This window comes from Mustela erminea, chromosome 1, assembly GCF_009829155.1.
Source record: "Mustela erminea isolate mMusErm1 chromosome 1, mMusErm1.Pri, whole genome shotgun sequence".
Taxonomy (NCBI): domain Eukaryota; kingdom Metazoa; phylum Chordata; class Mammalia; order Carnivora; family Mustelidae; genus Mustela; species Mustela erminea.
Window position 1 is genome coordinate 3,090,201 of NC_045614.1, and position 27,782 is coordinate 3,117,982.

General features: G+C 54.1%; 1 protein-coding gene across 1 annotated transcript; it reads left to right on the top strand.

Annotated features, from left to right (window-relative positions):
- Positions 1–203: 203 nt before the first annotated feature.
- On the top strand, positions 204–27,592 carry CHAF1A (chromatin assembly factor 1 subunit A). Its single transcript, XM_032306644.1, is given in 17 exon segments — positions 204–367; positions 1,810–2,325; positions 4,914–4,964; positions 5,973–6,841; positions 12,033–12,086; positions 13,689–13,918; positions 14,107–14,167; positions 14,379–14,447; positions 17,650–17,876; positions 18,357–18,525; positions 18,651–18,731; positions 19,594–19,686; positions 20,760–21,012; positions 21,486–21,544; positions 21,546–21,965; positions 26,451–26,547; positions 27,114–27,592. Coding segments are annotated over 16 exon segments (3,192 nt in total). The 5' UTR covers positions 204–367; positions 1,810–1,967; the 3' UTR covers positions 27,215–27,592.
- The last annotated feature ends 190 nt before the right edge of the window (positions 27,593–27,782 follow it).

Consider the following 27,782-nt stretch of genomic DNA (forward strand, 5'->3'; position numbering starts at 1 on the left):
AATCCATGATCCCTGTTTCCTGTGGGCCTTTGCTAATGTTGTTCCTTTCTTGCACATTCTCCCTCAATCTTCCCCGCATCCTTTGTTCATAAAAGAGAAATCTGTTTGGAATTTCACCTTCTTCGGGAAGTCCTCCTGGGTTGATACATGTTAATTGATTTGAGGGTTTTTTTTTTTAATCAACTGTTATTGAATTAAATTGATTGGAAGTAATAATGAATTGAAACAGATAAATTAATCCAAAAAGAGGAACAAGAAAGTGGCTAGAGCTAACGTGTTTGCAACTTCAATGCTGAAATCTCTGACGGATTTGGGTGGTTTTCTGAAGCAGAAGATTGTTGGAAGTTTCCAAATGCCACAACAGAAGGTAGTGGACCTAGATGGAGGATTGTTTCAGAATATGTGTGCCACAAACCTCCTTCCCAAAGATCCTGATGGGGCTGTTATGAATAGTTTTTTAAAATTCCCCATGTGATTCTGAAAGGCACTCAATGGTGACCCTCTGGTTTAAATCATTGCAAAATGCTAGAATGTCATGATTCATACGGGGGAATCTCATGCCTTGAGTAAAACATGACCTACCCAAAGTGATATGCCTAATAATTCAGCTTTAATTATCCAATCTATAGAATTGATAGAATTCTGAACTTGGGCTAAATGTCAGTCTTCTTTCCTAACTTCTCCGCTTGAGAGATTAAATTGATGCTAAAGAAAACTAATTCTAGGGGCACCTGGATGGCTCAGTCGTTAAGCATCTGCCTTTGGGTCAGGTCATGATCCCAGGGTTCTGGGATCAAGTCCTACAGCGGGGTCCCTGCTCACCAGGAAGCCTGCTTTTCTCTCTCCCACTCCCCTTGCTTGTGTTCCCTCTCCTGCTGGGTCTCTGCCAAATAAATTTTTTTTTTAACTTAAAAAAAAAATTGCTTATAAGCCTTGCAGGTTGACCCGGAAGGTCTCTGTTCTATGTGAGGTTTTTAATCTACATGATCACACAGCCCAATCAAATGAAGTTTATGCATTCACTCAACTATTTTTTGAGCTTGCTAATATGTCAGTCGCTGAGAGGTACTGGGGATACAGTGTTAAAATTATTCCTTCCCTTATGGAGCTGGTGACAAATACAGATAGTAAATCAAATAACAAGTTAATAAAAAAGATAAAGCTGTAATTGCTTCAAGAAAAAGAGAGGTGCCTGGGTGGCTCAGTCGTTAAGCGTCTGCCTTCGGCTTAGGTCATGATCTCAGGGTCCTGGGATCGAGCCCCGCACAGGCCTCCTTGCTCAGCAGGAAGCCTGCTTCTCCCTCTCCCACTCCCGCTGCTTCTGTTCCCTCTCTCGCCGTGTCTCTCTCTGTCAAATAAATAAATAAAATCTTAAAAACAAAACAAAACAAAACACAAAACTGTAAGGAAAAAAGGGCGGGGAGGAGGGGAAAAAAAAAAAAAGAGGGGAAAGAATCCAGTGGTAGGAATTTTACCGTGTTGGGGATAGGGAGGGAAAGGCTCCTCTGAGGTGCAGATCTAAGATCTGAAAGTTAGATAGAAACTAGCCAGGAAGAATGCTGTGGAGAGTTTCTAGGCGAGGAAACAGTGTATGCAAAAATCTTGAGGATTACACCAGAAAGATCCATTTCATTCATTCCCTCTAAATATATTTGGTGCACAGTAAATGCTTTTAAAGGGCTACACAGAACTTACTTTCTTCCTGTTGTTCACCTAAAAAGACATTTATAGTTTTAATACTTATAATATTCAGCTGATGCCCAATTGGCATAAACTAAAAACTTTTCTTCCTCTAAACCGCAATTTCAGGTTGTCACCCATCAGCCTACGTAAAACGTTTCGTCATGACGTAGGAGCCTGGCCCTCCCTCCTCCTGCCGACCTATCCCACGCGCCTAGCCAATCACAGTGTTGAACTCTCAGCTTGACATCTTCTGCCTCCAATCGCAGGGCACCTCCTCCCCGCCAATGACCGGCGGCCGAGAGGAAGCCCCGGTCCTCCGCGGGAATATCAATAGGGGAGCCATGGGAGGAATGGAAGCCTCGGCTCTCGCGAGGATGCTCCCGGCGGTCCCTGCTCCCCGAGGCGGGCTGTCACGTGACGCGGCCTCGCCCAATCACCGCGCGGGCTGCGGGGGTCGCCGCGGTTCCCGCCAAATACGAGCTCGGCGGCCGCGGCAGCAGCGGCGCGGGCGGGAGGGCGAGCGGCAGTGGCCGCCTGAACAGAGCCCGCGCCTCCGCCGCCTGGGGGGAGCTCGAGCCGCCGCCGGGGCGATGCTGGAGGAGTTGGAGTGCGGGGCGCCCGGCGCCAGGGGAGCGGCCACAGGTCAGTTCGGTCCCGCGCTGAGGGGAAGGGGGGGCGCGGCGCGCGGCCTGCGCAGGCCGAGGCGGCAGTTGGGGGCAGACGGGCCTCCCGGCCCCAGGGCCGCTCCTCTTCGGCGGCTGTTCGGTCGGGGCGGCTGTTACGGCCGTAGCCAGGGCCCTGCGACCCGAAGGGCGCCCTCGACGTTATTGTTGCGGCCGCGACCATTTTCCCCGGCGCTTTTGCGTCAGTTGGTCCTTGCAGGGCTCTCTGCGGTGACGGGTCGGTGTGGCCCGGAGGGGAGACCGAGGCCCAGGGAGGCGGAGGGGCTGGCTTTGCAGGTTGCCGAGTGCGTTTGTGTCCCCTGAGCAAGTTGGACCGTGCAGCGGCCCTCTGGCCGGGGGGGTGGGAAACTGAGGCCCGGGGGCCCACGGGCTCGGGGACCAGAACAGCTGCGTCTGCGGGTCGGGGCAAGCCCAGGTAAGAGGCCCGGAGGGTGGGCTCGTCCGGGCGCTGGGGCTCCCGGGTTCTTGATCCTGCCCTCTATGCAAGGTGAAGACCTGCCTTCCCCTCCCCCACCGCACCTTGGGAGGGGGCTTTCCTGCACCTGGCGGGGCCTGGGAAACGTGGGATGGTGAGCCGAGGAGGACTAGACTGCCTTGTCTACTTTGCTTGACTCCCATTTTGTGCCTAGCGCCGGTGCAACGCTTGGCGCATAGTAAGTGCCTGATAAACAACCTGTCCCTTGAGTTGAGGGCTGACAGGGAGGTCCACTAGTCCGCTCCAGGGTTTCCCAGCCTGGGCACTGTTGACAATGGGGCTGTCTCTTGCATTGTAGCGTTGAGCATCGTGCCTGGCCTCCACCCGTTAGATCCCAGTAGCATCCCCTTTTTCCTACTTGTGACGACCCACAAAGTTATCCGAGCCGGGATGGGGTGGGGCACAGAATCGCCCCCTAGTTGAGAAGCACCGCTCCTTGGAAATTTCACGGAGACATAAAATTCCTATCAATAAAGTTGGGACCGATCGTCTTGAGCGGTCATTTAATACAGTAAGAATGTTCAATTTAAGAATTTAAGAAACACCACCTTGCTGTGACCCTCCTACCATAAGAGGAAGGGGTGTTTTAAGGCTCCATAAAATAGGAGTCATGTAATCTCAGAAGAGCCTTCGTAACTTTAGACACGAGTGTGTGTGAATCGTATGTTTGCCTTTGAACAATTCACATCCCTGGGTGGGCTACTCTTGCATGCTTCTGGGCCTGGGTCACTTTTGTTCCCCTCACATCAAAGCTGGCAGGCCACACCCATAAATACTTGTGGTTGTCCTAAATATAAATTTACATGGGTAAAGATTATGCATACTTCAGATAAGGTGGGGGAAATCCTGTCTTTGGTAAACAAGGACCTGGGAATGATACCACCTTGAAATGGTTAGAAAGGAGATGTGAATCCTGGGGGTCCTTGTATTCCAAGCCTGGGGCTTAGGCGAGAGCAGTTTCATCTCTGGACAGCTGAGTGTTTCAGAAACCTTGATCTGCTTTTTGAAAATACTCACTTGTGTGTATCTTTTCCAAAACATATGTAGATTGCCCCAAATAACTAACCTAGATTTTTTCAAGCCAGATCTCCTAGCAGGTGTCAGCTTCTAAACTTACTCTAACCAATTTAAGGATATTTTCCCAAAGACTTAGCTCTATTTACAGTCATTTTTGTCTCAGTTTGATATTATTAGATGCTTTTTTTTTTTCTTTTTTTTTTTTGGTGCAGGAAAATACTCTCCCTTATTTCTTGACAGCACGTCAGGTCCACCCCGACAAGCTCAATGTGCTTTAAATTGTTTTACCTGTATGGACTCTATTTAAGAAGAAAATTAGTCCTATTCTGATTTTGCAGATTTGATGGTGGGGATGGTTTGATTGGAGGAGGACATTTTGGGGTCATTAATGGTGAAATCTGTCATGCAGTGTTTTCTGTCATCTCTACTTCACTTGTTTCCCTTTTTCTTCTCTCTCTCTTTCTCTTTTTTAAGATTTTATTTTTTAAGTAATCTCTACACCAGTGTGGGGTTGAACTCACAGCCCTGAGATCAAGAGCCGCGTGTTCCTCCAACCGAGCCAGCCCCTTGCCCCATCTTTCCCCTTTTCACTGTCCCTGTTACCATGCTCACTGGTGTCCCACTGTGTGCCAGTTCTGAGCTAGGTGCACAGGGTGCAGTGTGGAACAAGTCTCCATGTTGTCACAGAGCTGCCATTGTGTGGGGAAGGGGGAGAAGACATAATAATCTAAGTTTCAGAGCGATGGTTACCATCACACAGAATGAGAAGGTGTGACAGTGTTGAGAGCAGAATTTCTCAACCTGTTAGCATTTTGGGCAGATAATTGTGCCTTGGGTGCCATCCTGTGTATTTTAGGATATTCAGCAGTATCTCTGTCCTCTATCCACTAGACGCCCCCTCACAGCAACCAAAAATGTCCCTAAACATTGCCAAAGGCCCCGAGGTGGGGGTGGCAAGATCGCTCCCACCGGACAACCACTTTGGACGTCTTAGGTGGCTCCATATGAATTACTTCCGACTTCTAATGACTTATCCTTTGACACTTCATTCACAGCCATGGATTGCAAAGACAGACCAGCTTTTCCAGTCAAGAAGTTAATACAAGGTAACTGTCTGGGAAGGGGTTAAATACCGTTCCTGACTTGTATCCTTCATCATCTCCTCAGCAGTATTTTTAGTTTTCTTTGAGCAGGGGCCTTCCACTGGGGTCCTCAGGGCTTAAGGGCTAGAGGCGAGATAATGTTTGTACCTTCCAGTCAGAGGCTGTGGAGCCCCTGTGATTATGTTGCTGTTTTCTTAGGTTCCTGGGAGCAAATCTAGTGGTCACTGCCCTTACTTGGGTTTCTCTATGTCAGCACTGTTGACATTCTGTAATTTTTTTGTCACAGTGTGGGGCTGTCCTCTATATTGTGTGGTTTAGCAGCGTCCCTGGTCGCTTACCCAAGTCATGACAAACAGTAATATCTCCAGACTCCGCCAGAAATCCCTGGCAAGCTCAGCTGCCCCTGGTTGAACCACAGTTGGACAGAACGATAAACGTGTCCAAATCCTTTGGTGTTTATTTGCCCTTAGGCCAGATTAGTTAAGTAACTGTATAAAAAAGTATGGTTTCTGGTGTTTAAAAATTTTTTTTTTTTAAGATTTTATTTATTTATTTGATAGAGATCACAAGTAGGCAGACCGCAGGCAGAGAGAGAGAAGGAAGCAGACTCCCTGCTGCGGAGAGCCCGATGCGGGGCTCGATCCCAGGACCCTGAGATCATGACCTGAGCCGAAGGCAGAGGTTTAACCCACTGAGCCACCCAGGCGCCCCTCTGGTGTTTAAAACTTGGTATCTGGTTCCACTGGAGCAGTTTTCCTCTTCCCGTGATGACTGATAGCAAGTTTGGTATGGAGGGGAGTCACGTTAAGGGCAGCAGTCTCTGAGGTGAAAGGGGCAGGGGCAAACCGTGGAGCCTGAAGGCATCCGTGTTTTCTAGAGAAGTCCGGACCCCCAGACTCCCCTCCAGCCCAGCAAGGTCGATGCTTATTGAGCCTACAGAATATCAAATTATCGATGGGGTGTCGCCTTTCACACTTCCCCTGTAAAGACGGCCTTCTCTCTCCGTTTCAGCTCGTCTGCCCTTCAAGCGCCTGAATCTTGTCCCAAAGGAAAAGAGCGAGGACGGGTTGGATGACACCAGGAGCTCTGAGGGTGCTCCTGCCCAAAGTCAAGTCCCTGATCTGGAGACCTCTTTGGACACCATGGAGAACAACTGTCATATGGGCTCTGACATAGACTGTAGTCCCAAACTTGTCAACGGGAAGGGTCCCTTAGATAACTTTTTAAGAAACAGAGTCAAAACCAATATTGACCAGACTGCAGTCATCATTGATTTGACGGAGGACTCAAGTGACCAACTAGATGGCCTTGTGGCCCACAGTAAACTAGATGCTGCAGCCTCTCCCTCTGAGGAGGCTGTAAGTGGGGTCGGAGAAGAAGCTGGAGGTGACAGGGGGCCGCCGGAGGCCAGTCCAGAGGATGAGCTGGCGTGTTCTGAGGAGACCCTTTCCGACATTCCATGCAAAACCGAGAAGGAGGGTCCTGGCTCCGGGGACCCAGAGAGGAGTGGAGATGGGCAGAAAGGCTCGCCCCCAAGCTGCCCCGTGCCAACTGGTGACGCAAGAATGTGCCCGGAGAAGGACCAGGATGGTTGGAGTGAAGCCAGGGGCATCCTGTTCAAAGGGAAGGTGCCCGTGGTGGTCTTGCAGGATATTCTGGCTGGGAAACCTCCTCGAGCCAAGTCTCCGCCTGTGACACCCGCAGACCAGGGCGTGCCCTCCGAGAGCGAGACGCTGGAGTCCGGCCCTGAAGAAGACTCTGTTCTTAGCCACTCGTCCCGGGGTTCTTCCTCTCCCACCAGCTCACCCGAGGGGCAGTCTGTTTCCAAAAAGCAGCACAGCAGTCCCAGGCCCTCCCCAACCTGCACACCTATCCGCAGAGTGAGTATCTCTGCCGAATGCTGGTGTGGCAGTGGCAACGGGATTCAGCCTCTTGCTCTCCTCCTGGGGATACTGCGTGGCCCAGGGGGTTGGTGGCCAAGTAGGTGGGGCCACAGACTGATTGGGAATAAATTTTTTTTTTTAACATTTTTATGTATTTATTTGACAGAGATCACAGGCAGGCAGAGAGAGAGGAAGGGAAGCAGGCTCCCTGCCAAGCAGAGAGCCCAATGCCAGCTCAATCCCAGGACCCTGGGATCATGACCTGAGCCTAAGGCAGAGGCTAACCCACTGAGCCACCCAGGCGCCCCATGATTGGAATTCTTTGGCTATCAAAACCGTGAGCAGTGTTTGGTTACATGTGCCCCGCAATGTGCTGGTGGCTCTGTTAGTCACCAGCGTGTCAGGTGTCTTCTGTGAACTGCCATCTTGGTAGCAGTGGTTGTTCACACCTGAGGAGTGGTGCCATCAACTTGCCCATGTTCGTGAGGAGCCCACGTAAGCGGGCAGCTGCGACCCCTTGTGTCAGATGTCAGCTCCGTTTCTCCTTGCTGTTCTAACGCGGGCTCATAAGGGGGTTAATGGGAAGGAGTCTTGGTGAAGAGATCCCAAGACAGCAGGAAGACTAAAATGGGAATTCTGCAGGGTCAGCTCTCGTCAGCCTGGACACCCAGACCTAGACACTGAAAAACCGCCCCCAGAGCGACAAAAACAAAAGGAAAACATGGCCCCATTTTAAGGACCCACAGAAAGATGACTCTTGAAATGCCTGTCCCTGTTGCTGGCTTGTCAGCACGGTGGCAGCTGTCTCCGCTTTCATGCCCCCTTAGGGTCTTCTGGGTAGAACTGGTAAAATGAGTCAAGAATCCAGAAGTGTGTATGACGGCATCCTTTGGTTTGGGTTTTTTGGTTTTTGGCTTTTGGTGTTTTGCTTTTGTAGAATTTTTGTTCACATTACGTTTTTGTTTGTTTTAACTAGGCTCGGTGCTCAGTGTGGAGGCTCAAACGCACAACTTTTTAGACCAAGAGTCACAAGCTCCACGCATAGAACCAGCCAGGTGCCCTTAGGTTGTTTTGTGTTTTTGGTTGCTTTTTAGTGTAAGATCAGATCCCGGGTTGGATCATTCAGTCTCCACTGAACCTGCCTGATTTGACCTTGATCACTTTGTGAGATTTGATCTCTAAGGGACTAATTATTTTTCTGGGTGACTGCATGGCTTTTATCTCCTGAGGAGTTTAGAAGGAAAGCACCAGTGGCTTTCTCTTTAGGTTTTCAAAATGGCAAGAGTGGAGCAATCTTTTCTTCTTGCAGACAGAGATACATTTTTAAACTTGCATGTGAGCCATTACTCAGACGCTCAGAATCAGAGTTGACGTCCCTTTCCGCTGTCAGCCATCTTGTTCGGTCTGGCCAGTTGCCTGAAATCCTTCCAGCCTGCTGCTGCTACTTAGCCTAGATCTTGTCATGTGATTTGTTACAGCCAGTTAGCCTAGAAAACAGGACATGCACATGTGTTTCCGTTCTTCTCAAGCACTTTATTTTTTAAGTTTGTTTTTATACCCGTAGCCAAGCCCGAGGAATGGGAAATGACATAGTTGGGACTTGTCATGAAATAGTTTTATTTCTGTCTGCTGGTGCCCTCGGCAAGCCGAGCATTAAACCGAATGTGGCTGGTTAGGAGATCCTGCGCCTTGGGTGTTGGTTCCTCGCTCTCAACATAGGCCTGGAGGTCTGAAACGCTCGAGAAGGCGGTGTCACCACGTGGCTTTGCAAATAATTTGCACCGAGTGGCGAAGGTTCACACAGCCCCAGAGCCTGCAGCAGCAAATCAGCCCTGCCACCCCCACCACCCCCACCCCCACCCCCCACCCTGTGAGCTGGTCGGTCACAGGAGTGGAAGTGGAGCCTCCTGGTGGTGGTTGGCACCAGACGGATGAGAGCAAAGCCAAGTGATTATCATGTGTCCCCGGTGCTGTGAGAGCCAGACTCCCTGAGGGGGGGGGGGGGCAAGACGGACCACTTGCAACCACACCCACAGCCTCGTGCATTATCTCCCGCCACCCCCCCTCCCCAGGAGCAGGGAGTTTCCAATTCGCTGGTTAGTTTTGTGTTTGGTGCTCAACCAGCACCTTCCCTGGGGGGCTCAAGGGTTTCCTGACCCGTATTAGCTTGGGGAATACTTGTGTTTTTCCACTTTTCCTCTCCACGTCCTCCTTTCCAGATTGTAGGTGGAAACTCAGTGGAAGCTCACATACTGTTTCATGTTACAGTGTAACGTGTTTGGTTTTATTTGGCTTCCACAGTCCTGGGGTTGGTACCGTAATCTCTGCATTTGGATGCCCTAGGCACGCTCCTCTAGTGCGCACGTGCTTGCGTGCGTGTTTCCCTTCCAGGGAACTTAAGATGCAGCTCCTGCTGTATCTTCCCAGGGAGTCTGAGATGGTCTGCTCAAAGAGCTTCATTCTGTTGTTTCTTGTGTCCTTTATTGTGTTGGTTAAAGCACCAGGGTTCCGGAGACTCGCTTTGAGAACAGGTCTGGAGGAACGCAGTTTGGGCTCATGCGGGCTCTTCTGGCTGAATGGTCGCTCTGTAGCATTGGAGCATTTTACCATCTGGAATAGAAGTTGGCTTGCGCTTTAGCCGTGAATTCAGCCTGCTTTAATGGCGATAAGAGGTTTATTTTTTTCATAAACAAAGATGTGGATACAGCTGTGTTCCTGGAATCTGGGCATGTCTACAGACGAGCCCAGGTCGCTGGAACTTTTCCGGGTATAATTTAAATTACACAAGTGCTAAATTCTTCGTGTTCAAAAAACATCATTGAAGCATGACACTCCCTCCAGCCCGGCTCTCCCACGAGTTCGTCACAGTTTACACTTCCCCGTGCGGCTTATGTGAGAGATCCTTGGGAATATGCAGTATCGCAGTATCGTTTTGTGTCCTTATACGAGCCATGTGCTGTAAATATGTTTCTTTTTCATTCTGGGGTGTCTTCCATATGTTTGATATTTTCTCTACAGGCCTGGGAAGGTCTCTGGTTAGCTGCTGTCTTACACCTGTGGTCTGGACACACTGCGGAGTCAGTCTTGTTGGTAGATGTTTCCATGGTCTCTAATTCTCAGCCTTGACGAAGCAACTGTAATGTGCTTTCTTCTGCATGTTTCCTTGGGCTGCTGTTAAGTAGCACTTGGAGCTCCGGGAGGCCCAGGTGAATGTCGCCTGCTGGCTCTTCCTCCACTGCAGCTGGAGCGGTTTGCAAAGGTCGCATGTTCTCCCCCGCTGCTGTCTCTCCCCTGCGGGGAGGTTTTTAGCTGCTCCTGCTGCATCACTGCCTCTCCTCACCTCATTCACTGCTGCTTCGGAGCGAAGAAATCCACCTCCCTGTATACATAAAGTCAGAGCAAGTGGCTCTGAACGGGTCCTGCCACGTGAAGTTCGTGCCCGTGGTTCGGTCTGTCTTGACGTCCGGGGTGTCGATGTGTGTGCGTCAGCTTCCTGCTGGGGTCTTGGTCTTGTTTTGGCAGCCGAGTTCCAGACGGGTGATGTGTGTGGTCTCCACTTGGGGGAGAGTTTCATAGACACTGGGACAAACGTCGAGAAGATAATCTGTCAGACCAGTGAGGCCCATCTGGGTGCCTAGTGACGCAGTACACCCTGGTTCCGCATGAAATGATCACAGCTCTGGTCATCGATTAGTAGCCGGCTCCTGGGAGTCCGTCACCTGCCCGGACTCGCCGCGGAGGGGACGCTCTGTCAAAGGCACTGACTGTGTTTTCCTCTCAAGTGCACTCCTCGTGTGGGAATCTGACCATCACGTTGGGTACTATCAATTTGAACGCAAATTCAACAACAGAAATGCAGCAACTTGCAGATGCTGCTGTTAAATCCTTTCTGGTGGGAGTGATGTCGGGGACTTGGCAGGCAGAGCGGACTCTGGAGAGGCGGGTGGTGTTTCTCAAGCCCTTGGTAAAACTGCTTCAGAAGGTGGCATCTGCGCTGGCGCGGGCTCAGTAAAGACAGGCTCAAGCATCCTGGCACGATGCTAGAGGCATTTGAGGTCCTGCCAACACATGGCTTTCATGAGACTGCTGCCATTTCCTAAGGGAAGGCTTAATCCAAGAAACTCGATGTGTCCCGAGTAAGAAGGATGTCTTCTTGATTTATTCATCTGTAAGTTGTATTCTACACGAGGTCGTGGGCTTTCCCCAAGGAATCATCACTACCTAGTCTTGTCAGTGTTGTCAGAGCATCTTGAGGAAAATGGGCCTTTGGTTTTTCAAGTCCCCAGTCTCACGTTCTGGCTGCCTCTTTGTCTTCACGGAGCCTGGGTAGTTGCTGCTTTTCTGTGCGCGCTCTCCGCACCGCTCTTCCGTCTGACAGTTTGGTTTTCCGGCTTCTCCGCTCTGGAGGTAGCTTAGGCCAGTAGTCTGAGTTGTTCACACTCAAACCGGAGGCCGTGAAGCCAGCGGTGAGTCCTTCTGGCCATGCTCACCCTGCAGCCGGGCGGTAGAGGCTGTTGTACTCTAGGATGCGGGGGTCCTAGACCAGATCGCTACCTCCAGCAAGCTGACCTTTTCCCCTGAACATTCATTCGCTCCACATCTCGGAAAGCGGAGTACACAGTGATGGCTCATAGGTAGCTAGGCCACAAACCCGTTAACTTGTTAATGTTAACTTTTAGACATTACATAGAAAATGTAAACAAAAAAGCCAGTATTGGCTCCTCTTGGAAAAATCAGAAGGGGCTGCTGTGCCGGGTTACTGGCTCTGTCTGTTTCACACAGGGTGTGTCCCATGGCCTCTGTTACAAAGCCTTCTACTCGGTTCACATGCTGGATGCCAAGGCTGGCTGTCCACTGCCGTTTAGTGCTGAGCCTGCCGTGTTTCTCCTGTGCTTGGCCCCCCTTCGGTTTTGTTATCTGTCTCCCCAGTCTCCTGTTTCATCCCCAGAGACATGCATGTGAATGGTCTTTGGAGTTCATGACCCCACCACGACATTTGGTTTTTGGTTCTGTTTGTGGAAACTAGTCACTAGAAGGTTTTCACTGAGCTCTTTTTGTAAAGAAGTTCTCAGTAGTGTGAGCCCCTTATTCCCCCTTCCCCTTCTTTCCCAGAGAAGCGCGTGATATGTTACATGTACTGTAGTGATTGAAACAAGCCATGTTTAAAGAAAAATATCTTTCATTTCAGATAACTAAGAAACTCAAAGCTTCTGCAGAGAAGGACAAGCTCAAACTGCAAAGAGTAAGACATTTCCCCTGAAACAGAAAGTTAACCTGCTGTGCTTTTTGTATTGAATAGTAAGCAAGGCCCCTGCACCCCTCCTTTGCCTGTTCCCTTTCCCTGCTTGTCCTGACCATGACTTCGAATCTTGCTTCATTTCACACAGCTGTGCCCTGGGACTTGTGGGTTGCATCATTGTAGTGACGATTTTGCACGTAGCCTTTCTAAGCTTCTGTTATGATCATGGTTTCTCCTACTGTCTTGATAGCTGGGCTTTGTAGCTGACACTTACCAGCCCCTTCCCACGTGCTGTGCTGGTCTGGTGGCCATGATGCTAGATGGGTGATTACTGTCTAGTGTCGCTTCTGAGTCTTGCTTTCTGTCACCTGGGGGTCACTACCTGTCTCGCGCTGCAAAGCAGAGGACGTTTTCCTCATTGCTGTAAGGAGCAGAGAAGGCTGGTGGGCTTCTGCAGCCCAGCCAGCCCGTGGAAGGGGTGATGAGGACAGTGGGTCTGGGCTCACCCCGTGCTTCCTATGCCATCCGCCTTATGGCTGCATTCAGTTTTTGTGGGTCAGCTTTTGGTGGTGGTTTTAGAGTTTCTCTCATTCTTGGAGAATTTCAGAGGTTGACACACATGGGGTGGGGGAGGGACATGGGGCTCAAGTATGGCCGGTTTCCAGAAGCCTTCTGCCTTCTTACTGAGCAGTGGGCCCACACGACTCCTCACCACCTTGCATGCTTTCCCCAGTCCAGGCACCTTCTTCAAGTGTCCCAGTCGTCCGCGGAAGGTGCAGAGGGCGGGCGCTCTGTGAGAACGGAAGGCTTCCGCCATCACTAGCAGAGAGCCTCTGTGGCTTTCCTTAAAGCAACGAGAGGTTTCTTAGGGCAGAAGGTGGGACATTCCCTAGAGATGAGGGCAGAGTCCTATGCCCAGACCGAAACCGGAGTTGCCAGGCTCCTGATGTTGAGAAACCCATTTCCGACATAAATAGTCCTCGAACTTTCCCTGGTGCTGTGGCAGAAGGGGAGCCCCTGTGTCTGGCAGGTGTCTCGCCTGCTGAGCCAGAGCTCGGGCTTAGATAATGATGCAGTGCCTCAGGCCGTGTGCCGGTTGTTTGGAATGAGGAACTGATGTAAAGATAAAAGCAAATTCATTTTTTTGCTTTTATTGGTGGTTTTCATTTCCCCCTGACTTAACAGATTCCCAGTCCCTGTCTCATCCCGATCTTCCATTTCAGAGGAAAAAAATAATCCCTATAATTTGATCTGGTTTGGGGAGGATGGGAAGAAAAATGCTTTTGTTTTAAAGGTAGGGAAGCAAAACCTACAGGTATTTTGTGTCTTTATTTTATCATCATTTTCTGATTATGTCATTGTTTTCAATTGTTTTTAATTAATTAACCAAGATAAACTCCGCTCCACTTTTAAAGATTTTGAGTGAAGCTTATTTCAAATCGCGCGGAAGGTCCTGTGAGCATTGGCTGGTGGCCGTCACTCCTCTCCCAGTGGCCGGTGTGGTAGGGCGCCGGCTGGCAGGTCCCCCCCGGGTGGGCCGCCTCTCCTCGGCCTCCACTGCCTGCGGGCGCAGGGACACAGCCGCGGGACCCTCTCTCGGTGCAGGACAGGGAGCGGCTGGGCAAGCAGCTCAAGTTACGGGCGGAGAAAGAGGAAAAGGAGAAGCTGAAGGAGGAGGCCAAGCGGGCCAAGGAAGAGGCCAAGAAGAAGAAGGAGGAGGAGAAGGAGCTGAAGGAGAAGGAGCGGCGCGAGAAGAGGGAGAAGGACGAGAAGGAGAAGGCGGAGAAGCAGCGGCGCAAGGAGGAGCGGCGCAAGGAGCGGCAGGAGGCGCTGGAGTGCGTGGGCCCTTGGAGGGGGCGGGGGGGCGGGGGGGGGACGGGAGCGCGCACCCTCCCCAACCCCGGCACGCGCGCGCACCCCTGCATGCGCTGGCCTGCCCGGGACCGGGCCGCGCCTTCCCAAGGCGGCCTGGGTCCACGCACACCTGAGCTGCCCGGCCGAGGCTGAAGGTCCTGTCTCCCAGGGCGAAGCTGGAGGAGAAGAGGAAAAAGGAAGAAGAAAAACGGTTGCGGGAAGAGGAGAAGGTAGGTCATTGTCCCAGGACCTCTGCGGGCGTCCCCTCTGCCTGGGGAAGCCAGGTGGCCTCGGGGACTCCGCGTGGAGTCTGATGCCCCCAGGGCCTTCACGGGTTTGGAGAGTTGACAGCAAAGGTGCTCTCCCCTGTAAAAGGCCTGGCTCCCGTTCTCGGGGCCGCCGTCTCTCATTTCTTCGTGTTCATCTTCTCTTCCGCTGCAGCGCATTAAAGCCGAGAAGGCCGAAATCACGAGGTTCTTTCAGAAGCCAAAGACCCCGCAGGCCCCCAAGGTGAGTGCCCGGCTTCCTCCGGCTCGACTTTCTCTGTCACGTTCGTCCTTCTGAAAAGTGCAAGGGTATCTTCTGACCAGGGAGCTTCCCTTTCATCAAGAGGGGGTCCCTGCTTTCAGAGGGAGCTTTTACTTCTGACGGAGGCTGGAGACGCAGTATTTTGTCATTCGCTCTGTCCTTGAAAAGGCAAAAAGTGGCACGTGTGGTAAAACCACTGCCGAGTGTTCGGAGGTTGCTTCCTGAGCAGTTTTGCGTTAGGAGCCATGTGGGAAGGTGTCAGAGAAGACCTAGTGCTTACGTTCAGGGAGCTGAGGCATGGGGTGGGAGGCGAGAATAAGCATAAAACAACAGTTCAGAATTCAGCACAGAATTCTGCTTCTCCAAGCTGGCATCTGTCGCCTTCTAGCAGCATCTGCTTCCGGAGACCCCAGACTTCCCTCCCCTCCCTCTGCGCTCCACAGGTAACCCATCTCCTCTGATGCAAGGGTGTCCATCTAGAGCTTTCTGCGCATTTACACGTCTTCATATGTTTGTGTGTTTACATACATTTCATGAGTGTGTTCCGTCCCTGCTTTGTTTACATCGCTGAATCCTGGATTCTTGCCCTGCTGGCACGTTTGGGTCGGCTTCGTTCTTTCTGTTGCCGCTTAACTTTCATAATGTGGATGGTGTCACAGTCTATGGCCATTGCCCCATTGATGCCCCATCAGTGGCGTGGTGACTGTCACTGACAGTCCTCTCTGCACGTGTGCCTTTTTTTTTTTTTTTTTTTTTTAAAGATTTTATTTATTTATTTGACAGAGACCATCGAGAGAGGGAACAAAGCACAGGGAGTGGGAGAGGGAGAAGCAGGCTTCCCGCTGAGCAGGGAGCCTGATGTGGGGCTCAATCTTGGCACCCCGGGATTGTGACCTGAGCCAAAGGCAGATGCTTAAGGACTGAGCTCCCCAGGTGCCCCACGTGTGCCTTTCTTTAGGACGGCTGCCTGGAAGCGGGTTGATGCTTGGTCCGGGGATACACCCTCGGACAGAATGACTGATTGTATTAGTCCGGCCCAGGTGCCCTCCCAGCGGGAACGTCTGTGCTGGGCCTCGTGGGGAAATGAGCTCTTCCCCACCTGCGCTGGTACGGAATGGAGCGTGTTTTACCTTCACTAATCCGATGGGCACAAAAGTTGGCGTTCTTCTTAAACTTGACAGTTTTCCTTGATCCTGGCTGGGCATCTTTTTGTCTCTCGTTCGCCGTTTGATTTCTTCTGTGACTTGCCAATTCCTATTTCTTACCTATTTTTCTACGGGATTGGCTTTTGCTCTGACCTCTAGGACTTAGTTCTGCAGCCAGGATTTTCTTTTTAAAGATTCATTTATTTATTTATTTATTTATTTATTTGAGAGGGAGAGAGAGAGGGCACATGCACAAGCAGAAGGAGGGGAGAGGGAGAAGCACACTTCCCACTGGGCAGGGAGCCCGATGCAGGGTTGGATCCCAGGACCCTGGGATCATTACTGAGCCAAAGGTAGACGCTTAACTGACTGGGCCACCTAGGTGGCCCCACAGATTTCATGTTTTTAATGTCACATTCAAAATTTTTTTTTTAAGATTTTATTTATTTATTAGAACACAAGTAGTCAGAACAGTAGACAGAGGGAGAAGGAAAAGCAGGCTCTCCACTGAGCAGGGAGCCCCAAATGGGGCTCGATCCAGGATCACGGCCTGAGCCGAAGACAGACACTTAACCGACAGAGCCACCCAGGCGTCATTATTTTTATAGCATTTGACTTATGGTTACAAAGCCTTGTATACCCTCTGGCCATAGACAGATATCATCTCTTTCCTAGTATTTTGGTCTAGTTTTCACTGTTTGTTTTAAAAAGATTTTTTTTAGGGGCACCTGGGTGGCTCAGTGGGTTAAGTCTCTGCCTTCAGCTCAGGTCATGACCCCAGGGTCCTGGGATCGAGCCCCGCATCGGGCTCTCTGCTCAGCGGGGAGCCTGCTTCCCTGGGATCGAGCCCCGTGTCGGGCTCTCTGCTCAGCGGGGAGCCTGCTTCCCCACTCTCTCTGCCTGCCTCTGCCTGCTTGTGATCTCTCTCTCTCCCTCTCTCTCTCTCTCAAAAAAAAAAATCTTAAAAAAAATTTTTTTTTAATAATCTCTATACCCAGTGTGAGGTTCAGACTCCCAGCCCCAAGATCAGGAGGCACCTGCTGCACTGGCTGAGGCAGCCCGGCCACTATTTGTTTTTTTATGTGTAGTTCCTTAGCTTGGCTGGAGTCTTTGGTCCTATGGGCTCGGCCCTAACTCTGTCCTGTCTGGGTGCCTGATAGCCCAGTTCATTAGTGAGGTGGGCCGTCGGCTGGTTCTTGGTTTTGACTGCAAGTTGGGAATCACCAGGGAGATTTGCAAAATCTTGGAGCCTGGATCCCATCCAGGAGCATCCCCCAGACGGCCCTCTGTGCAGCCACGGTGAAGACAGTTGCCGTAGTGTTCTCTCCTCAGTGAGGTCGGAGGCTGGCTTGCTTATACTGAGCTTCACAGTTGGGGACTCTCCTCCTGACCCCGCATGTCCTTGTGTGCCAGCTTTGGGATCCGCTGACAGACGTGGCCGGTGCTGCAGGAACTCTGAGGGGAGATTAAATCCACCAGAACTTGTGATGAGTGATTCTTAGGGAGCAGACATTGGTGTGGCGGGTTCATGTCTGCCTTCAGTGTTGAGATGGGCTCTGGCTCGTGAGTCATCTTGTCCCAGTGCAGCTCTGGGGAAGCGGCAGTCACTCCCTGGGGGCTCAGGTCCCTCTCCCGGGATCGTGTGTCCTATTGCGCCCCGCCCCCTTCTTTTTAAAGAGCTGTGTTTAGTGGGTATAATGCGGAGTAAAATTCACTCATTCGGTGAGTTCTGACAATGCATAGGGCTCCACAGCACCCCCCTTCTCGAGAGCTGAAGTGTTGCTGTCGCCCCAGTTGGCTCCCTATAATTGGCGCCCTCCTCCCCCCTTGGCCCCCAGGCCCCAGCAACTGCTGCTGTGACTTCTGGCCCTCTAGTTTTGCCTTTTCCAGAAACTTGTGTAAATGACATCACACAGCGTGTAGCCTTTTGTGTGTCTCCCTGGACTTAGCGACCTGGACGAACGTGAAAAGGAGCGTCCCCATGCGGTGTGCCCGGCGGCGCCTCCCCGGCGCGCATCACGGCGTCTTCTCCCTTTCAGACCCTGGCTGGCTCCTGTGGGAAGTTCGCCCCTTTTGAAATTAAAGAGCACATGGTTCTCGCCCCTCGGTTTCGGACTGCTTTCGACCAGGACCTCTGCGACCAGCTGGACCAGCTCCTCCAGCAGCAGAATGGCGAGTCCTCCTTCCTGAAAGATCTGAAAGGCCGGCAGCCCCTCAGGTCCGGACCCACCATGGTTTCAAACCGGAACACGAATATTCATAACAGGTTAGTGGCCGGGGAGACCGTCTTTTGCCTGTTGGTGACATCAGAGCGCAGTTGGAAAGTGCCAGGGGGTCCGGGGCAGAGCCCTGCCTTCTGGTCTGCTGCGGGCTCATCGTGGCGGGTTGTCTCCCTCCGGGGCCTAAAGCCAGAAGCTCAGTGCTGAGTTTCGGGGGCGCTGGCCTTGCCGAGAGCTGCCGCTGCGGAGGGCAGACTGGCCGGCCGGGCTCCCTAGGAGCAGCTGCCCTGTTCTTGCCAATCCCCGTGCTCTCTGGGAGCCCGCTTCTGTACATCCTGCGGGGCAGCAGCTTGGCCATCTTGTCTCTGCCTTCTCCTTGCTCTGTGTCCCTGGAATGAATGTCCCTTAGCTTTCTTGGGAGCAGGTGGTTTCCCGTCTCTGGAAAACGTTGACGGCCTGCTTCCTTGAGGAGCCGGGGTGGCGAGCGGTGCGGAGCGGGGAGGCGCATTGCTGGGTCTCCTCCTCAGCGACGTGGTGATCGTGGAGAGCGGCAAGGCGGACGGCGTTCCTGACAGGAGGAAGTTCGGCAGGATGAAGCTCCTACAGTTTTCCGAGAATCACCGGCCGGCGTACTGGGGGACGTGGAATAAGAAGACGACCGTCATCCATCCAAGGGACCCCTGGGCCCAAGACAGGGTGAGCGCGTGGCGGCCGTGCTGCTGGTCCCGGCGCGTCTGTCTTCCTGTGTCTCTGCCATTCCAGTGTTTTCTGCTTTGCCGGCCCCGAAAGAGCCATGACGCGCTGCGTCTTTGTTTCCTCAGAAGTTCCTGGACTATGAGGTGGACAGTGACGAGGAGTGGGAAGAGGAGGAGCCGGGAGAGTCCCTCTCCCACAGCGAGGGGGTGAGCACGCGCCTGCACGGCTTTGGGCTCCCACCCAGAGGGCTGCGCTCGCTCACAGCCAGCCTGTGTCTGACCGGCGGTGGGGACCGCTGGTTGGCCTCGTCATCTGAGCTTCCAGCTCATGGTTTCGGCTCGGGTAGTGATCTCAGGCGCGTGAGAGGGAGCCCCCTGTCAGGCTCTGTGGAGCAGGGAGTCTGCTCGGGGTCCTCTCTCTCTCCCCTTCCCTCTTCCTTTGCTGCCCGTGCTCGCTCACTCTCTCAAATAAATAAATAAGTCTTTATGTTCAAAATAGTTAAAAACAACCAGATTTCCAGCATCTACTGGAAAATCTTATCTAGTGACGCTAGCTCACCTGGCAGTGGGACTGAGCAGTGTCCGGCCTGTGAGATGGCACACGCTGACCCCTGATCTGCCTGGTGCCCACTCACCCCTCCTGTCTTACCTCTGGGCGGCTTCACTCACTTGTGTTCTGCCTGACACACACTGCCGCTGCCCCCCTCAAATAATGGGATACAGGGGCGCCTGGGTGGCTCAGCCAGTTAAAGCCTCTGCCTTCGGCTCGGGTCATGGTCTCAGGGTCCTGGGATCGAGCCCTGCATCGGGCTCTCTGCTCAGCGGGGAGCCTGCTTCCTCCTCTCTGCCTGCATCTCTGCCTACTTGTGATCTCTGTCAAATAAATAAATAAATCTTTAAAAAACAATAATAATAACGGGGGTACCTTCAGGGGGTTTCACCCCGCGCCCGTAAGCATGACACTCAAGGCAGTAGATGCCTTTTCCTTCCTTAGATGTTCACAGGTGAACATTCTAAACGAGGCATATATTCTGTTGCCACAAATTATGAACCGTTTTTCTTTTTTGAGGATGATGATGACGAAGTGGGAGACGATGAAGATGAAGACGATGGTTTTTTCGTGCCCCATGGGTACCTGTCTGAGGACGAGGGAGTCACTGAGGTGAGGGGAGAGCGGGGAGGTGACTGTCCCGGAGAGAGCTCGCCGAGCCGAGCCGGGCTGCGAGTGTGGGGGCTGTGACAGCGGTGCGACGGCCCAGCTCACCCACCCTCGTCCCACGCGCGCTTTGCGACCCCAACACGTAGTCATTTGTGGGGTCTCGGGCCTGAGCTTGAGTTTTGCCTGGGGAGGGTAGTGGAGGTCTACAGAGGTAGGGGAGAATCCCAGATGGGGCAGCGGCATGAGGAGAAACCCGAGTCAGAGGCCAGGATATTTTATCTGTTTACGTTTTCCGAGCTGAGGTATAACGAACTTATAAGAAAACATGCAGATCTTAGTTATTGAGCACAGTGAGCTTTAATGATTGACATTTGTAAATCCATCACCTGAAGTAAAATCTAGAACTTTCTGTGTCTCCAGATGGTTCCCCTATGCCCCTTGGAGTTAACCCCCAACCTCTGCCACCAACGTGCTAGACTCTGGCAGATGGCTGCTTTTAGGGCTCCGACAGCCGGTCAGGTTGTCATGTTGGGACAGTGGAGGTTGGAGAAGTATGCCGTTGCCTGGGGGAATGGTTTTGCCTCTCCCAAGTCAGGCTGGAGGGGCGGGTGTTCCTCGTACATTTCCAAGCAGCAAAGCAGGCTGTGGAGCCCATGGGCCTCCCCGTCTCTGAGAGCAGTGTTGGGCCTGGCTTGGAGGGTGACCTGGGAGTGGGGTTTGGGGTTGGTGATTGGATGGCCCTGGCGTCACACCGTCCCTAGAAACTCTAGAGTGGCCTCGAGCGGCTTACTGGTGAGGATAGAGTACTTTAGCCCCTGCTGGTCATGGCCAGAGAGGTTGGGCATGTCCCAAAGAGCAAACGGCATGAGTGCCAGTCTCCGTTGCATCTAGGAAAGCACTCCGCTGTTTCCCGGCGGTGATGTTAGGAGGAGGGGTGCGGGACACGGTGGGGGTCGGGACGTGTGGATGGCTGTGCCCAGCCCCAGCGTGCTCGTCCCTCTCCCTGGCCTGGGGGTGGGATGAGAGGGCACAAGGGCCCGGGGACCCTGAGAGAGCTTTGCTGTCTGCCCTGCAAGGAGTGTGCTGACCCAGAGAACCACAAGGTTCGTCAGAAACTGAAGGCCAAAGAGTGGGATGAGTTTTTGGCGAAGGGGAAGAGGTTCCGCGTGCTCCAGCCCGTGAAGATCGGCTGCGTCTGGGCATCTGATAAGGACGGGGGCGCCGACCGGAAGGTGCTGCAGCAGTTCACGGCGTGCCTGCTGGAGACGGTCCCTTCCGAGGAGGAGCAGACGCCCAAGGCCTCCAGACGGGAGAAGAGAGACCAGCAGAGTGAGTGTCGGCGCCTGCCGGGAACGGAAGGGGATGGGGCTCCCAGCGCCCCGGGCCCAGGGAGACTGCTGGGTGGCTGGACTGTGATGCAGGAGGGCTGTCGGCCAATCACGAAAGCAAGCGCCGGCTGAGCGCATCTCTTGCTTTCTTGATACGACGGCAGGACCCGGCCCTCTAATTAGCGCACTCCCCAGAGGGCCGGGCTCGAGGTCACACATGCCTGGGGCCCTCTGCCTCCTCACTTCTTCGGAGCTGGGGAGCCCCATGACTCGGGAGGAGTGGGCACATGGAGGGAGGCATGCTCGTTTATCCGGAGAAATCCCGCCTCGGGAGACCTGGGCTGCCCAGCCTCCCGCAGCTCTTCTCGAAAGGCCACCCCGCAGCTGATCGCGTCTCTGACCTCGGTGACAGCCCGGGAGCCTTGTGCGATGTGTGTTCTCTCTCCCGGTGTCTCCCCGCCCTGCCCCCACCAGTCTTGGCGCAGCTGCTCCCGCTGCTGCACGGGAATGTGAACGGAAGCAAAGTGATCATACCGGGAGTTCCAGGAGTGCTGCCGCCGGGGGCTGCTCGGCAGGGACGCGGGCAGTCCCGACAGCAGCTCTGCCAGCCCGCCCAGCCCCGGCTCCTCCCGCCCGCAGACCCCCACCGCCAGCGAGGACGCCGCCGTCCCCTCCAAGGCCAGGCTCAAGCGGATCATTTCCGAGAACTCGGTGTACGAGAAGAGGCCTGACTTCAGGATGTGCTGGTACGTCCACCCACAGGTGCTGAAGACCTTTGACCAGGAGCACCTGCCCGTGCCGTGCCAGTGGAGTTACGTCACCATGGTGCCCTCGGCCACCAGGGAGGACAGTGGCAGCGTCCCCGCCACGGGGCCCAGCCAGGGGACGCCCATCTCGCTGAAGCGGAAGTCAGCCGGCAGCATGTGCATCACCCAGTTCATTGAAGAAGCGCAGGCAACGACGGGCAGGTGAGGGGCGGGGCGGGCTGGGGGAGACCCCCAAGGGGGCTTTTCAGTTTCTGTGAAGTGTCTTAGTTAGAGCAGTTTTCGAGTCGCAACAAAAGTGAGCAGAGAGTGTAGCGATTTCGCGTGTTTGCCTGGTTCCCAGGTGCCCCGATGGCTCATTTCTTTTAGCCCCCAACAGCGTTCTGTGTGGAGACTTTCCAGTCTTTATGTTTTTGCTTTTACCTTTACTTCCTGTCGTTGGAAGCACTGACCGATCTGGGCTTTGCCCGACCTCGTCCACACGGTGGCGAGCAGAATCGTGACTGGGAGCACAGGAGGCGGTTTGTCGCCCGAGCGGCTCCTGATCACTGATGGCCGCACCGGGAGGAGCAAGTGCGAGGAGCCGACTGTGGGGGCCTGGGGGCGTGGGGACGGCGCCGTCTCCGAGGCCGGCTGTGGGCGCAGAGGGGCGCGGACCCGGCCCCAGCCTTCACTGCTGTTGGGTGTGCGGGTTTTTTCCTGCTGGAATAGGAACGGGATGAGTTTCTTCCTTTCACGCAGCTACTCTTACCGGATACCTGTTTTACGGCGCGAGTCCCGGGTGCTTGTCTTAGGCAGACGTCTCGGGGTTACAGACCTCACGCGGAGGGTGCGAGGAAGGGGTCTGTGGAGCCGTGTCTCCGGCTCGTGTCCAGCGCCCGCCACGGGGCTCATATGGCTTGGGGAGCTGCGCGCCACGGGCTGGGTGGTGATGCCGCCGCACCCCCAGGTCCTGCCCACGGCTTCTCTGACGGGAGGCACCGTTCAGCTTTGAAAATCCAGTGGCCGTCAGAGCAGGAAGGCGGGAGAACTTGCCCCTGGAATGACGCCCGCCTTCTCCCTGCTGCTGCGGGCAGACGAGGCCTTTGACACGTTGTAAACCTTCCTCTTAAACCGGGACTGTTTGTGTCCTCAGCGCGGGGCTGTGTGCAGGGTTCCACCCCGCCTGCAGACACAGCTCGCCCCTCACGCCGTGGGGAGCCTCCGGGGTGAGGAGGCAGGGCTTGGGACACTCAGATACTTCCCTGGGCCTCAGCCCCGGTAATAGGCTTCGGTAGATCTGTCAGGTGTTCAATCTGTGTGTGAGCAGCAGAACCTTCCCAGTGTCTGCACCGTTGCTCCCCAAGCAGTCCTAGACGGAGCCGGAGCATGGCTGGCTCTGCTTGAAACCAGCAGTGGGAACCCCAGCTTGAAATGGCGGGGCTGGAAAATAGCCTTGTTCGTCTGTCTGTCTGGGCAGCCTTCCTTCAGGGCCCCGCCATGTCCTTGCCCATTTCGTGGGCGTGGATGTGGAGTCTCACCCGAGCCCGAGGGACAGCCCCGGCTGCATCCTGAGCTCCATGGTGCCCTCTCCCCCATGGTGGTCCTCACTTTCAGGACAGTGTTTTTGTTTTTGTTAAGATTTTATTTATTTGCTTGACAGAGATCACAAGTAGGCAGAGAGGCAGGCAGAGAGAGAGAGGAGGAAGCAGGCTCCCTGCTGAGCAGAGAGCCCGATGCGGGGCTCGATCCCAGGACCTTGGGATCATGACCTGAGCTGAAGGCAGAGGCCTAACCCACTGAGCCACCCAGGCGCCCCGAAAACAATAGTTTTAGACACTATTACATGTTCCTCAAATGCCAGGTCCTAGGCTAGGTGCTTTACGGGAATCCCTGTGCTTCATCTGTAAGATACTTTGTTATCACGCTGAGCCTCCGGGAAAGGAAAACCCCCGGTTGTGTGTCCGGGAATCTGCGCAATGGGGAGTCTCACCTGATGTTCCTCGCGTGAACAGTCGCCTGTTCCCGTTCCCTGTTCACGGGTCAGGCCCTCCAGAGGCTCCGCAGTGCTGGGGACTCACCCGAAGGCTACAAAGCAAGTGAACCCCCTCCAGCCCCTCACAGGGCTCACCTGCTGCCCCTGGGATTTTTAAAACTGCTCCCGGCACAAGTACCACCGGGCCGAAGCTTCGGAGTTCTGGGCGTCCTGGGCCCGGTGACGCGGATTCAGCACGTCGGAGCGAGGAACTTGGGGTCTCCGTGTGATTTTATTTAATTTTTAGAGAGCGAGTGAGTGAACGTCCTCAAGCAGATTCCCTGCTGAGCGCGGAGCCAGACAGCGGGGCTCGATCTCAGGACCCTACGGGCATGACCTGAGCCAGACACGCCGCTGACCCAGCCGCCCTGAGGTCTGCGTTGTAAAATCTCCTCAGAGGGCGGCTGGGTGGCTCGGTCAGTGACGCGTCTGACTCGTGATTCCTGCTCCGGTCGGGACCTCAGGGTCTGAGGTAGAGGCTGCCACCTGCTCGGGCCGGGACCGGCCGGGAGCCTCCCTCTCTCTCTGGCCCTCTGCCTGCCTGCTTCTGCGCGTGCGCCCTCGCTCGCCTCAAATAAGTAAATAAATCTTCAAAGCTAAATAAATACCTGAAGCCCCTTAGGAAATGCCATGTGCCAGGCCCAGGACCTCCGCGTGGGCCAGCACAGTGTGTGCCTGTGGGGAGGGAAGCTCTGAGTGCCTGGCTTCTGGGGCGTTCTGGGAGCTGTGCCATGGGCAGTTAGCCTCACCCCTGCTCCGCAGAGGGGGGACGCAGTGCTCGGCGGTCCTAGCTTCGGGCTGTCACTCATAGGGCCCCAGTGTCAGCTTCAACACGGGCCAGGGGTTTGTCCCGAGCTCCGGTAATGACAGGCCGCCCCGTGTCCCACTCCCTCCTTCCTTAGCGTGTGGCCTTTGTCTTCGTGGTCACACATGGCTGTCGCGTACCTCCCACCGGCAGACCAAGGCAGCGGAGACTTTCCGCTTAGCTGGGTTCACAGGACTGGCCAGGCGGCCTCGCTCGGCTTCCGGGGTGTAAGGGCAGGGTGGGGGGGATGGCTTTGGGGCTCCCTTAGCCGGGGTGCCCCCCGCTGACAGCCCCCACATAAACGTGCCCGATGCAGGTAAACTTCTAGAAGGTAAGACTGGAGGACCGAAGCCTGTGAAGCGTTTGGGCTTGGGTTTCGGTAAAGCCGCTGATACTTCCCTACCCTTGCCGATAGCTGCTGTCAAACCGTGAACGTCCGCACAGATTCTAGATGGGGTTGAGCTGTCCTAACTTGTGGGAATTTATTTATTTATTTATTTATTTCAAATTTTTTGCTTCAGTTTTTGTTTTGTTTTCTCAATTTTGTGGGAATTTAAAGATCCTTTTGAGTTGACAGCTGGCCTGCTACACCGCATGTTCACGAGGCGTCACAATCAGTCAGGTGAACAGGGCCGAGTGAGGCACCAGGACTGTGGTCTTGTGTGGCCCCCGGGGGGGACTCGAGCTTTAGACTCTTATTTTATTCTGAAATGGGGAGAGGCCCTGTTTTCCCTTTCCTGTCTGAAATCGCCTCTGATCAAAATGACCCCGAACAGGTGTTCCACAGAGTTGATTCCTGATCGTGGCTAAAGGTCTTTCCAAGCCCAGAGCGTGTGGCAGGCCCTGGGCCCCTGTGGGCAGTAGCAACAACCTGAGCGCCTGTCCTGTGTGGGGGGGGCTGCGGCTGGGGAGCCCCCTGCAAAGTGGCGGCACACAAGAGACCTCGTTCCTGTTGCTCCGCGGATCCACCAGATGCCTCCCGATCAGCGTGGGGAGAGCCCGGCTCTGCTCTTCTCAGCCGGTGAATTCTCTGGAAACTGGTGGTTGGAGGCATCGATGCTGCGTGCTCTGGGGGCCGCTGGCGTGTCCGTGGGGCTGCCCAGCCAGGCCAGCAGGCTGCACACCGCGCGGTCCTGCGCCATGGCTCCTTTTCCAGGCAAACAAATGCCCGTTTCTGTAGCAGAGGAATTCCGGGAGAGTTTTGAGAAAGAGCTTCCCCTTTTGAAATCAGCCCACCTCTGCCTCTGCTGGTTCTTTGTTCCTCTTCATAAAGCAGGGGCACTTGTACAGATGGTTGGTGTTTAAAATTGGCCCTTTTAACTAACTAATTAATTTGTAAAAATTGGCCCTTTTCCACATGGTCTTTCTGTCCTCTCTGGTAAAAGCTGATGAACACAGGTCCAGAAAGTCGATGGAGAATCTGCCCACAGCGGCTTGGATGGTGTCGTCACCAGCAACAATGGTCCGAACACGAGTGACAAGAGAGAGTTGTTGGGGGCCGGGCAGAGGGGCTGAGCCCTGGGCAGAGGAGGTGACGCTGGCTGGCGGAGTTCTCCACTGTTTATTTCAAGAGAAAGTGAAAGTGGGCATTTTATCACTCTATCTTCAGATCACACCAGAAAGCCAGATTGCTGATTCAGAATCGGCCAATTATTTTTGTAAATAATGCTGGTGGTCGTTTTGGGAGATCTGAATGAGGTCGTTGGCGAGAACCTTCTCCCCCCAACCTGCGACAAGGCTCCTTTGCACATAGGTTCTGAAGCACACCCCTGCAGCTTGTTCCCAGATCAGGTGGGGTGTGCACACCGGCCCATCTGCTGCTGTTGCTGATGGCCCATGCCCCCTTGTCTGTCCAGGTCGGGGCCGGGGACCTCGATGGCTTCCAGGCAGACACGGAGGAGGAGGAAGAGGAGGACGGCGACTGTGTGATCCTGGACATCTCGGATGTCGGGGGTGAGAATCTGGCAGGAAAAGAACGCACACCCCGTCGCTCCCACACTCCTCCTGTCTGTAAACAAGGGGGCTGAGCTAAGAGACCCCAAGAGACGCTGAGTGGGCTGGATGGGTGGGGGCGGTGCGTTCTGGTCCAGGGTCTGCAGGATCCGGCTTCTCCGAAAGCTGCCTCGTGCCCAGCGGGACTGGACTCCAGTAGCCATGGCAGAAATAGGTACAGTAACGGGCCAGCAGTTGGATGCTGACCACGTTGTGGTGCTGTTCCAGAAGCTTCCCAGAGAATCGGCAGTGCTGCACCTGCAGTGCCCACCCCTGGGCTGGGTGCAGGAGGGGAGCCGTGGAGTCTTGGGGCGGTCTCGGGAGTAGAAGGGGCTGAGTCAGGGACACCTGGAGGGGCAGTGAGGGGCCAATGTTGGACTCTTGCCGAGTGAGCCCGGGAGGGGACAGGCTCTGAGGGCCGTGAATGAGTATGGTTGTCTGAAGGGGGGCCTGGGGGCAGTGACTTGGGCCCCTACCCAGTCTGGGGGTGCAGCCAGCTAAAGGCCCCTCCTTCTCTTGCCTTGCAGAGGCTCCGACCCCGTGTGGAACCACTTCTGGAGCTGGGGGGTCCGTGGGAATGGACACCGGCGAGAGCCCCGTGCCCACCAGCTCGCTCAGCTCCTGCTGAGTGCCCCGCTGGCCCGGCGTGTGTAGGTAGAATGGTTAGGGCATTCACAAACGCCTCTTGGATACTTGAAAGTCCTACAAGTCCTGTGTAAAGAGCACTTTGTTCTGCTTCGCAGGCCTCTCTGGAGGTCTGGAAAGTTTTATAGAGGATGCTTGATTTGTTCCTTTTGGTATTTGTAAAAATCCCCCCCAAAAAGCTGCATATTAATCTGCCCTTGAATAAAGCATTATTGCGATGTGAGGATCTGTACAGGGACAGCCTGGTCGCGCCTGTGGGCCCCCAAGCAGGCGCTGTGATGAAATGCTTGTAAATGAGTTGGAGCCCGTGGCGGCTCCTCAGCCTGATGTGGGTGTGTATAAACTTATTGTCCAGCCCTGACCTGGTGCATCTGTCATCTTTTCAAGCATCGTTCCCTGTGCATGTTTCCATCCCCTGGGGCTGGCCCCCCACTCTGGGCTGGCGGGTGCGCTCTCCCCTACCCGGTATGTGGCTCGGTCATTTGTATAAAGGGTGACACCTTGCAGCACTGTCCTCACTCTTGGCTGTAAAATCCTTGGCCTCTATGCTG